Source organism: Taudactylus pleione, unplaced genomic scaffold (assembly GCF_031769625.1).
Source record: "Taudactylus pleione unplaced genomic scaffold, aTauple2 ptg001125l, whole genome shotgun sequence".
In the NCBI taxonomy this organism is placed as follows: domain Eukaryota; kingdom Metazoa; phylum Chordata; class Amphibia; order Anura; family Myobatrachidae; genus Taudactylus; species Taudactylus pleione.
Genome location: NW_028285526.1, coordinates 188,308 through 201,292, shown reverse-complemented (window position 1 = coordinate 201,292; position 12,985 = coordinate 188,308). Strand labels below are relative to the sequence as shown.

General features: G+C 46.0%; 1 protein-coding gene across 5 annotated transcripts in view; it reads right to left on the bottom strand.

Moving 5' to 3' along the window:
- Positions 1-12,985, bottom strand: part of ZNF711 (ZFX family zinc finger ZNF711) — a 111,983-nt gene that overhangs the window by 34,461 nt on the left and 64,537 nt on the right. For 4 of the 5 annotated variants that reach the window (XM_088461929.1, XM_088461928.1, XM_088461931.1 and 1 more), the window contains exons 2-4: positions 11,243-11,346; positions 9,158-9,697; positions 697-855 (exon numbers count right to left, since the gene is read on the bottom strand). In XM_088461929.1, the coding sequence (XP_088318055.1) occupies positions 697-855; positions 9,158-9,697; positions 11,243-11,321 (778 nt within the window). In that variant the 5' untranslated portion in view covers positions 11,322-11,346. The remainder of the gene's footprint in view (positions 1-696; positions 856-9,157; positions 9,698-11,242; positions 11,347-12,985) is intronic. The other variant, XM_088461930.1, reaches the window with a different exon arrangement.

Sequence of the window (12,985 nt, the reverse complement as noted above, 5' to 3'; positions counted from 1 at the left end):
CTATTTATCTCATATTTATCTATCAATCAATCTATCTATGTATCTATCTCATATCTATCTATCTATCTCATATATATATCTATCTATGTATATATCTCATATCTATCTATCTCATATCTATCTATCCAATATTTTTCTATTTATCTCATATTTATCTATCAATCAATCTATCTATGTATCTATCTCATATCTATCTATCTGTCTAATATCTATCTATCTATCTAATATTTTTCTATTTATCTCATATTTATCTATCATATCTATCTCTCCTATCTATCTTTGTGTTGACATACTGTGTGTGTGTGTATATATATATATATATATATATATATATATTTCAGCTAACACAACCAATGCTCAGTGACGATGGGACGACGTGTTGTGAGTAACTTTTGATCAGTTCCACATTGCTGTCACTAGACCAAAAATACAGACATTCTAGTAACATACACAAATATACATCTAAACTTTAGAAAGCATTAAACAATGAACAAGTAAAAGGCATCTGACATAGTATTTTGTGTGTATGGACGCAGTGACTGGGACTTTGCAGCGCAGTTCAGGGACGGACACGGCAGAGAGCCGCTGAGGGAAGATTACCGGAGACAACAGTCAGCCATCAGTATAAACATATTCAAAGTGGCCAAAGACAATAAAGTATTTCACACACAGGAGACCCCTGTGACTGGTACTGACCTATTTCCACATCATCGTCAGCCTCCGCTTTGAAGATGTAAACTTTAATCACCTCTGAACCAAACCCATCTTCCTTAGACGCGTCGCCGTGGGAAATCTCCGTGCTGATCTTTAGAGGCGTGCTGCCGATGCGTTCCAACTTGTCTCCCACATCATCTACTGGATAACACAGAGACATTTCATTACTTAGACACGAGGAACATTGCTGGAGCTGAGCCCACGAGTAACCCGCGTCTCTTCCCTTATTCCCTACCTGATGTGGGAGGAGTCAGCGCCTGGCGTCGGTAATATGCAGGAGAACGCGCAGAACTGCGCAGATGACACATGGATCCGCAAAGTACACGTATCCGGATTACATGCCATAAATTAACCCCTTATTTATCACACACTGCTCCCCTATGGAGACCAATTACTCCTGCCATTTATAAAGCGTTCTGTCTCACAAGGGCAGCAAACATGGCCGGGGGGCCGCAGGACTTCATGGGTACCTCAATAACATTCTAAATGACCCAATTTATCATTAGTTTAATGTGGTCTTCAACGTACAAAATATAAGGATTATGATAATTCCAGGTACTGGCTGTATTTATTACAATAGTCCCACCGTGGGGTGTCGCCAAAAATAATCGCCTGGCATCTGTGCCCGCAGATGCAGCGCCACAAAGGGTGGCAACAGCTGGTTTATATGGACACTATGACAGATCACGCCTCTAAGAATGTATTTATAATTATACAGAATAATTAATCACGATACACTGTAACATTTGTCACATATACACGTAATACAACATCCAGCAGAATTTGGGGAAAGGACATTTTTCCCTTTTAGATAAAGCGGTTGGCGACAACAGGAAATGACGGATACCCCTACGCACTCCTTTATGTAATGGGTATTAGTTGGGCGCCGTTTGTAGCCGCGGCCGTTGCTTACGGGTGATTGCAGCTAAACAGCAAAAAACATGACGGTAAATAGACAGTAAGACATGGAGGTCGCGTTTCATGTGTACGTACACACAAGGTACAATGTGATGGGAAAAGTGACTATTATTGTTCAGCCTCTTACATAGGGATCATTATCCCTACTCTCTCTCCCACAAGGTACAGCTATTGGAGGGAATCTATACTCTGCATGCTCATTAACGGGGGAAACAGAAAGTGTATAGCACAGAAACTCTACTGAAAATAAGTAACCAATATGGCGTGCTTAGGCGAATTCGCTAAGTATCCCCTGCGGGTCAGCACATCCTAAGTGTAATTCCATAACTCAAGGGAAAAAAGAAAATGTAACAGCTCTGCGCCCCAAAGAGGTGACAATAATTCAATGTACGAATAATCAAATCCATATCATGATATGATGAAAGACCACCATATTTATTCTAACACACAAACAAATTTCATAATATAGAAGTTCTGTAAAAACCAACATTGGGGGTCATTCAGACCCGCTCGCGAGCAAATTTCGCTCGCTAGCGGGTCGATGTTGTGATACTGCGCATGCGCACGACAGAGGGAGCTCTGTCGTGCGCATGCGCGAGACCCGGCGAGCGACGAGAAATACGTCGCTCGGGGTCTCGCACCAAAGGGGGCGTGCCGGGGGCGTGGCGGACAGACGGAGGCGTTCCCATGGGAACGCCTACCGTCTGAGTCCGGCCCCACTGACATCAGTAATGATGTCAGTGGGAGTGACTTTGGCTCTGATAGAGCCAAAATCACTCCTGGGCTTGCGGCAGCGAGACCCTACCGCAGGGTCTCGTCGCAAGCCCGATGGTCGCGATGGTCTTTGACCATTGCGACCATCATCATGGACGCTCGCTATAGCTGTGGGTGGTCACCCACAGCTATACGAGCGTCCAGGGGGACGCTCCATTTTCACGGAGGAGGGCCCTGATTCAGAGCGAGCGTTCTGCTCAGAGCGTTCAGCTCTGAATCAGGGCCATAGTACAAAGAGAAAAAAAATCATAAAGCAATCAAGCGTTAAAAAGTAAAAACTAATATATTTTGCATATTGTAGAAATACTGCAAAATGTAACAAATCCACGTAATACACAGTCAAGCGTGACACAAAGCGGACGCCATCGCCTTAACCACAAAACAAGCGTCACAGCGCCAGCAGAAATCTGTGTGGATCTGGAGTTGGTATAAAAATGAGTTATATTTAAACTTACTTTTGTTAACTCTCTTTCTTCGAAGTCCATAGGGTCCACAGGGGAGACCTGGAGGACCAGACACCAACAGTAAAGCTTTTCAATCCCAGGATGCTCCAGTCCTTCCCCCTATACCCCGCCCATAGCCTGAGGGCAACACAGTTTCCAAGGCAGGAGCTGGACAGGAGAGAAGGAAAACTGGTACACTGAAGAATCACACTCACACACAGTGAAGGAAACAAGTGACCAAGAGAAGAAACATAGAAGCCAGGTGTGTCAGGACAGGTGCCCTGTGGACCCTATGGACTTCGAAGAAAGAGAGTTTACAAAGGTAAGTTTGACCATAACTCTCCTTTTCTTCTTCAGGGTCCATAGGGCTCCACAGGGAGACAATGGGGATGTCCCAAAGCAGGGCGGGAACGCTCCTGAGCTGATAGGAGAACCCTACACCCGAAGGAAGCATCCTAAGAGGCAAATGTATCAAAGGCATAAAACCTAAGGAAGGTGTGGACAGAAGACCAGGTGGCCGCCTTGCATAGCTGTTCAGCTGAGGCGCCACGCCGGGCCATATAGGACAAAGAAGGAGTCCGATTTCCTGACGGAAGTAGTATGGTCCATGTAGATCTTCAGAGCACCGACCACATCCAAAGAGGCCTCACCTATTGAAAGGTCTGGTGACTGAAAGGCCGGAACCACAATTTCTTCATTCAGGTTGAAACGAGAAACCACCTTGGGAAGGAAGCCAGGTCGTGTTCTAAGAACAGCCCTATCCCGATGAAAGATTAAAAAGGGGGAGCGACACCATAAAAACTTGAGGGTCATAGTTGTATGCCATATTCTGTGATAAATCTTGGCTGAGGCCGGTTTACGAGCTCTGAGCATGGTACGGACCACAGAGTTGGATAGCCATTAGGAGGGATGTCTCAAGAGCCAAGCCGTTAAAGACAGATTGGCTACAGTAGGTCCGGATGTAGACATGGGGCCTGATTCAGAGCCGTTCGCTATTTGTGGTCGTTCGTTCAAAAACAAGGGGTGGCTATTCAAATGATCCGTTCGCAAATTGCAGTCTGTTCACACCTCTAAGTCTGAACGAGCGAGCAAAACATACGCTCGTTTATTTGTTAAAAACGCCCCCTGGCCGCTCGCACCATACGTCATGTCCGCTATTTATTAGATTTATCGAGTACATCGACCAGCGTATGAACTGCTCGCTATTCTTGTGGTTGGTTTTTGCTACCACAATCTTGCGAGCAGTTCTGGCTATAAAATAACCCAGTGACGTGGTCAATGACGCTGCTGTATTAATTATGCACACCCATAAAACGCCCGTTTTGACCTTTAAGCACGCCTGCGTTCTGATCTCCACTCCCCGTTTTCAAGCACCTTCCCCTGTTACCACCCACATACGCCTCATTCTGTCACTCAAAATAGCAGGCATTCGCTATATTGCGAGCACATGAATTTCGGCCGCACTGACTGGTTCGCGCATGCGTATAACGATCCGTACGCATGCGCAGATGTGCGAACATCGCTCGGAACGAGCGTACTGCCGCTAGCGAGTGGCTCTGAATGAGGGCCATGGACCCTGAGACAACAGGTCTACTCGTAGAGGAAGTTGAAGAGGAACGTCTATGGAGAGACTTTGAAGGTCGGAATACCAATGGCGTCTGGGCCAAGCCAGAGCTATCAACAGGACTGTGCCCCCTTCCTGCTTTAACTTTAGAAGAACTCGAGGAAGCAGGGATATTGGGGGAAAGAGATATGCCAAATGGAAGGTCAATTTCACTGACAATGTGTCCACGAAGGCTGTGTTGGGGTCCCTTTTCCTTGTTCCATATACTGGAAGTTTGTAGTTGTGACTTGAGGCCATGAGATCCACATCCGCCAGACCCCATTTGTCCACCAGAGCTGAAATACTTCTGGATGTAGAGACTACTCTCCTGCATGCACGTTGTGACGGCTGAGGAAATCTGCTTCTCAATTGAGAACTCCCGGGATGAATAACGCGGAGATGGCTGGGAGATGGCGTTCGTCCATGTGAGAATGTGGGACACTTCTGCCATTGCTGTCCGATTTTGAGTGCCTCCTTGGTGATTGAGGTAGGCCACTGCTGTGGCGTTGTCGGACTGTACTTGTACTGGCCTGCCCTGAAGAATATCCTGAGCCAGAGTGAGAGCTCTGTAGATTGCTCGAAGTTCCAAGACATTGATTGGTAACCCTGCCTCGACTAGGGTCCAACCACCCTGGAAGGAGTGCTGGCTGGTCACTGCGCCCCACCCTCGGAGGCTTGCGTCCATGGTGAGGAGAGCCCAGTCTGGGATCGAAAAGGGGAAACCCTTGTCTAAATGAAATGTCTGTAGCCACCAGGCTAGGGACAGGCGTACCTCCATCATCTGTGATCGAAGTAGATGGGGTAGCACGTTCCAACTGGAGAGGATCAGGTGTTGTAGGGGCTGGAGTGAAACTGAGCCAACTCAACCATGACGAAGGTGGACACCACTGATCCCAATGTCTGCATTGTAGCGTGAATTGACACTCAGCGACTGCAGAGCAGTCTGTGCACCCTGTGTTGCATTAATGAGATCTTGTCTGTTGTTAAGAAGATTCTCTGAACCTGAGAGTCCAAGAGGGCTCCTAAACGTACCATTCTTTGAGAAGGTGTCAAGGAAGACCTTTCCCAGTTGATCAGCCAACCGTGCATTTGTAGGAAGGTAATTGTTACCTGCAGATGGCAGTAAAGAATCTCTGGGGAGCTGGCCAACAGCAAGAGATCGTCTAAGTATGGGAGTAGTCTGATCCCTTGACTAGGAAGGTAGGCCGCCATAACTGCTATGATTTTGGTAAAGACCCAAGGGGCCGTTGAGAGGCCAAACGGTAGAGCCTGAAATTGGCAATGCTGCTGCAGGATAGCAGACGCTATAGGTACATGTAGATAAGCGTCTTGAATGTCCAGAGACACCATAAAATCCCCAGGCTCCATAGCTTGGATAATAGAGCGGAGGGTTTCCATACGAAACCTGGGCACCCTGATAAACTTGTTCAGAGATTTGAGGTTGAGGATTGGCCGATGAGATCCGTTGGGCTTCTGAACCAGGAAAAAGGGTAGAATAATAGTCCTTGCCTCGTTGTGAGGAGGGGACCGGATTTATTACTGCTGAATTCAGTAAGGACTAAATGGCTCTTTGGAGCAGCAGGGCCTTGCTTGGGTCCGATGGAGGTCCTGTGCAAAAGAACTACTGGGAGGGGTCGCCTTAGGAAGGATAGAGCATATATCTGGGAAACCACTTCTCTTACCCAGACAACTGATGTGGTCTAACGCCAAAACTGGGCGATTTGAAGAAATCGGCCTTCTACCCTGGGTGCCCCCAGGGAGAGGTGCGCTCAGTCAGGCTTGTCCTCAGACCTGGCAGGTGGATGTCTAGTAGCCCAGGCTTGTTTGGCCCTAGGCTTGGAGGCCTTGGCTGATGCCTAATGCCATGGAAAGGACTGACTCTTAGCTTTTCCTTGAGGGCGAAAGGATGACGTCCGAGGCTTTGTATAATATGTAGAGGGTAGGAACGCTGTCTTGAAAGCTGTCAAAGTAGTCACAATTTTATCTAAATCTGGACCAAATAGGATATCTCCAGAGTCTGAATCTGCTTTCCAGGTACGGAGCCAGACAATTCAGCGGGCCACTACCGAAGTGGCAGCTATCCTCGAGGCCAGGAGAGCCGTATCCATAGCTGCTTCTCCCAAATAGGAGGTGGCATCTCTAATGTGAGATATGTAGGATAGTTGTTCCCTTGAAGCATCAAAGGGAAATGTCTCTTCTAGGGCCTCTGCCCAACTCTCGATGGCTTCTGCCACCCAGGCCGTAGCCCTAGCAGGACAAGTAATGGCTCCTGTAAGAGAGTATATGGATTTGTGACAAGCTTCTATACGCCTATCTGTAGTCTCAGTCAAGGAGGATGCAGTATGGATGGGTAAAGTGGCATTCTTATCCAGATGTGTTACATGAGAATCCATTGTTGGGGGAACTTCCCATTTAGTACAATCAGTAGCTGGAAGAGGGTAAAAGGAACTTAAACGTTTTGGAATTTAAAATCTTTTACCGGGCATATTCCAAGCGTCACTCATGTGATCAGATAGCTGGTCAGAGTGAGGGAACTCTGGTAAAACCACCTTTTGTCGCTTAAAAAGTGGTTGCTTTTCTTAGGAGCGGGTTCTTCCTCTTCTATTTGTAAAATAGATTTTACAGCTCTCACAAAAGCAGGAATATTTAATTAGAGGGTGTCTCCTCTTCTCCTGAGACGGAGTCAGAGTGAGAGAGGTCTGCATCTTCTGCCTCTCCAGATGATATGTCAGATAACTGGGTGGACTAGGAAGATAACACAGAACGTTTAGTAGGTAAAGGCTTTTTCTTTTGCAGCATTTGCTGAAAAACTGTAGAGGTATTAGCCAAACTTTGTACTGAGGTAGACAGTACGTCTACCCATGGGGGCGGCAAAGGATGCAGGGAGTACCTGCTGTGGCCATCCCACAGGGGGGGCTACCACAAGGACTGCTAAGTGGTCCGCAATCTTTGCCAGCACCTGTGAAAAGGCAGCCCAGGGTGGGTCCTGAGGAGGAGACTCCGGTGCTGAGAGACCTGGGGCTGTGTAACAATTAGTACAAAGACCATCCTGACTGAGGTCCTCTGGGACTAAGCCCGCTGAGCAGGACTTACAAGACACCAGAGTAGGAGCAGCAGCATCAGCCTACCTGATATTCTTTCCTCTGCCAGACATAGCCACAAGAATAATAAAATACACAGTATGATAGAGTGCAGTGCGCACCCTGCAGTATGTGTAACATGGCACAGTGTAGTGAGCAACCGCGCTATATAGTATGTGATAGCCGTCACAAATATAGAGGAGATGTGAGGTACAATGAACCCCGTATACCTAAGTCACATACAAACGCAGAAAAAACACTATATATCTGCAATTGGCACTAAATCAACTACACAGACCACCTAAAACTATATGTCATATAGAATGCTCATCACATCGTTGTTATATAGAATGCTCATCACGTCGTTATGTTATATAGAATGCTCATCACATTATGTTATATAGAATGCTCATCACGTTATATGTTATATAGAATGCTCATCACATTGTTATGTTATATAGAATGCTCATCACATTGTTATGTTATATAGAATGCTCATCACGTTATGTTATATAGAATGCTCATCACATTGTTATGTTATATAGAATGCTCATCACGTTATATGTTATATAGAATGCTCATCACATTGTTATGTTATATAGAATGCTCATCACGTTATATGTTATATAGAATGCTCATCACATTGTTATGTTATATAGAATGCTCATCACAATATTATGTTATATAGAATGCTCATCACATTGTTATGTTTTATAGAATGCTCATCACAATATTATGTTATATAGAATGCTCATCACATTGTTATGTTATATAGAATGCTCATCACATTGTTATGTTATATAGAATGCTCATCACAATATTATGTTATATAGAATGCTCATCACATTGTTATGTTATATAGAATGCTCATCACATTGTTGTTATATAGAATGCTCATCACGTCGTTATGTTATATAGAATGCTCATCACATTGTTATGTTATATAGAATGCTCATCACAATATTATGTTATATAGAATGCTCATCACATTGTTATGTTATATAGAATGCTCATCACATTGTTGTTATATAGAATGCTCATCACGTTATGTTATACAGAATATTCATCACATCGTTATATATTATATAGAATGCTAATCACCTTATGTTATATAGAATATTCATCACATCGTTATATATTATATAGAATGCTCATTACATTGTTATATGTTATATAGAATGCTCATCACATTGTTATGTTATATAGAATGCTCATCACATTGTTATGTTATATAGAATGCTCATCACATCGTTATGTTATATAGAATGCTCATCACATTATATGTTATATAGAATGCTCATCACATTGTTATGTTATATAGAATGCTCATCACATTGTTATGTTATATAGAATGCTCATCACATCGTTATGTTATATAGAATGCTCATCACATTGTTATGTTATATAGAATGCTCATCACATTATATGTTATATAGAATGCTCATCACATCGATACATAGAATGCTCATCACATCGTTATATAGAATGCTCATCACATCGATACATAGAATGCTCATCACATCGTTATATAGAATGCTCGTAGATTGATCAAGCTCTTTGGGATGCAGAACTGTTGGATTTTGCTTTTATAATGAACACACCCTGATATAACAGACATGACTTACATGAAATCATCAGATAATCTTCAGAAGTGCCTTTTACATCATCGTCATCCTCAGCTTTAATGGTGACAGAGGATCCCGTGGCATGTATGCCAGGAGAATGAATAATCGCATCCGAATCGCAACTGGCTACTAAAACCTCTTGTGAGACCAAGCTGGGAGAGTGGACTCCAGACACAGCATCCCGGACCACCTGCGCCAACTGACCATCCACCCCAGCGACCAGATCAGCCACAAACACTTCTTCGGGGACACTAACGGTTTCTGTAATAATGTCGGTCTCCAGGACATGATGGCTGCTGTCTAACTCCTCTTCGATAGCAACGTCCGTTTCCAGTACGGCCTCGGGAACGATGACGCTTTCGGTGACCACATCGGCCTCGCTGATAATATCTGGACCCTGGACGACTTCGTCTGACAGCTCATCGTGTTCCAGTGTTATGTTGTCCTCATCTGTGATGACGTCGGAAACTAAGACGGCTTCTGGAACCGATACAAGGATGTGGTCTCCGTCGACGTGGGCTGTGCCAGTCATCCCGGTCGCTGTGGAAACAAGGACAGGCAATATAAAGTAACGGCTAAAACTACTGTGCATTCTGAGAGGGACATGGGAGGAAACATTACAAATTGCCACTTATAGGAGATACATTTCTAAAGCCAATTGTACAAGAAATCAGTGCAGGCTTTCACGGTGCTGCGGCTCATCGTTGGGAGAATTACAGATAAAGCTAAGATCCAAGGGCCTGATTCAGAGCCGGACGCAATTAGCGCTCACTCGTCCAGAAAATAGGGGTGGCTATTCAAATGAACCGTTCGCTCTTTGCGGTCTGTTCACGCCTCCATGTCTGAACGAGCGAACCAAACTTGCGGTCGTTTTTTGGAAAAATACGCCCCCTGGCCGCTCGCATCTTACGTCATGTCCGCTATTTATTAGATTAATCGAGTACATCGAACAGGCTATGAACTGCTCGCTATTCTTGTGGTTGGTTTTTGCTACCACAATTTTGCGAGCAGTTCTGGCTATAAAACAAACCAGTGACGTGGTCAATGACGCTGCTGTATTAATTATGCACACCCATAAAACGCCCGTTTTGACCTTTAAGCACGCCTGCGTTCTGATCTCCACTCCCCGTTTTCAAGCACCTTCCCCTGTTACCACCCACATACACCTCCTCCTGTCACTCATATTAGCAGGCATTCGCTATTTAGCGAACAAACGATTTTCGGCCGCACTGACTGGTTCGCGCATGCGTATTACGATCCGTACACATGCGCAGTTGGGCAAACAACGCTCGGAGCGAACGAGCGGGCGCTTACGAGCGGCTCTGAATCAGGCCCTAGGTCATATTAAATAAATGTACATGTGCCGGGTGAAAGCATGTGGCGAATAGTTGCCATCATGTTTATTAAAGAAATGCGGCTCACTTTGGGCAGACCGAGTATTGTTGCTGGGGCTCATGTAGATTATATTGTGTAGATATTATATAAGATTCCCAGATGAAAAGGGCATCACAAGCAAATAATGCCCTAGCTAGAGGAGGTGAGGTTGCAAGGCAAAGCCAAGGGAACATTGCCCAAGCGAGGGTATAATTTGCCAGTAATGCCCTGTTATAGGTTCTGCCAGTGATCCGAACACCCACTGGCTGCCACTCTGAGCACCGCGGTCTTCTGCCTGACGGAAACCCAAAAGCTGTTCAGTTGTGTCAGTGGCGTGAATAAGCCTCGTATGCCACAAGGAATGAGAGAGGACTGAGGCCAGCCGGGTACTGTCTGCACCTCCCAGGGACTTAGGAATATAAAGTACGCCCTGCGAGGGTCCTGTATAGTATAAAGATGTTATTCTGACTGCATTGCTGCCGTAGTAATGCCTGGGAATCCACCAATCAGCTTTCACAGCCTATAATAGCATGCAATAATATATCTAAATAGAATATAATATATCTGTATTATACCTTTATATATTATATTAAAGATAGTACATGCTCATCAGGTAACATGTAATAAATATATATAAGTGCCTTGAGTCCTATTGGAGAATGAGCGCTACATAAATTGAGACAGGCATAATAGGAAATGAAGGTGGATTACCAAAGTCCTGTATGATCATGGTGTGGGACATCTCGGGCCCTTGCGTCTGCAGGTCCAGCCCTCCGCCTCCAGGATCCATAATTAGTCTCAGTCATTCACAAAACCTATGAACAAGAAAACTACACGTCAGTCAGCTCCCAGGAGACTTTTCTCAGTAAATCTATTTGTAATGGAGCTAATGTAGTGTAATTTTCACCAAATGTCAGCAACAACCCATGCAGTCCACACATGCAAAGACATCAAACCATAGATGTCCACAAATTATGTGTAATAATGTGAAATGACCCAGGGAAAAAGTATTGAACACGCTTAGTGACATTTATTTAATACTTTGTACAAAAGCCTTTGTTGGTAGTGATGGCTTCAAGATGCCTCCTGTATGGAGAAACTAGTCGCATACATTGCTCAGGTGTGATTTTGGCCCATTCTTCCACACAAACAGTCTTCAAATCTTATAGGTTCCGTGGTCTCTTCTATGAACTCTGGGCCTGATTCAGAGCCGGACGCTCTGACCAGAGCCCTCGCTCTGAATCAGGGCCCTCCTACCTAAAAATTGAGCGGCCTCCTGGCCGCTCGCATAGCTGTGGGTGACCACCCACAGCTTATGCGAGCGGCCAAAAAGATGGTGCGACCATCGGGCTTGCGACGAGACCCTGCAGTAGGGTCTCGCTGCCGTAAGCCCAGGAGTGCTTTTGGCTCTATCAGAGCCAAAAGCACTCCCACTAGTGATGTCAGTGGGGCCGGACCCAGACGGTAGGCGTTCCCATGGGAACGCCTCCGTCTGGGCAGCCACGACCCCGGCACGCCCACCAAAGGGGGCGTGCTGTCCCTCACCATCGACAGCACACCCCCTTTGGTGCGAGACCCATAGTGACAGCTTGGCTGTCGCTATGCGGGTCTCGCGCATGCGCATTAGGGCACCATCGACCAGCTTGCGAGCGGGTCTGAATCAGTCCCTCTGATCTTTGTTCTTTCCATAGATTTTCAATTGGATACAAGTCAGGTGATTGGCTGTGATTGGCTGGGCCGTTCTAGCAGCTTTATTTTCTTTCTCTGAAACCAATTTGAGAGTGTCCTTGGCTGTGTGTTTGGGATCATTATCTTGCTGTAATGTGCGCCCTCGTTTCATCTTCAGCATCCTGGTAGACGGCAGCAGATTTTTATCATGAATGTCTCGGTACATTTTTCCATTCATCCTTCCTTCAATTATATGAAGTATGCCAGTACCGTATGCTGAAAAACAGCCCCACACCATGATGTTCCAACCTCCAAACGTCACTGTTGGTGTGTTTGGGGTGATGTGTAGTGCCATTTCTCCTCCAAACATGGTGTGCATTATGGCACCCAAAAAGTAAAATTTTGGTCTCATCTGACCAGACTATGGGCCTGATTCAAACCCGGTCGCAAGCGCTGAGCGCTCGCAACCGGGTCGATGGTGGCCCAGAGCGCATGCGCACGACGGAGCCGGCTCCGTCGTGCGCATGCGCGAGACCCGGATAGCGACGGGTAATCCGACGCTCAGGGTCTCGCATCAAAGGGGGTGTGCTGTCGATGTTGAGTGACAGCACGCCCCCTTTGGTGGGCGGGCCGGGGGGTGGCTGCCCAGACGGAGGCGTTCCCATAACGCCTACCGTCTGGGGTCGGCCCCACTGACATCACGAGTGATCTCAGTGGGAGAGCTTTCGGCTTGCGGCCACGAGACCCTACCACAAGGGTCTCGTCGCAAGACCGATGGTCGCGATG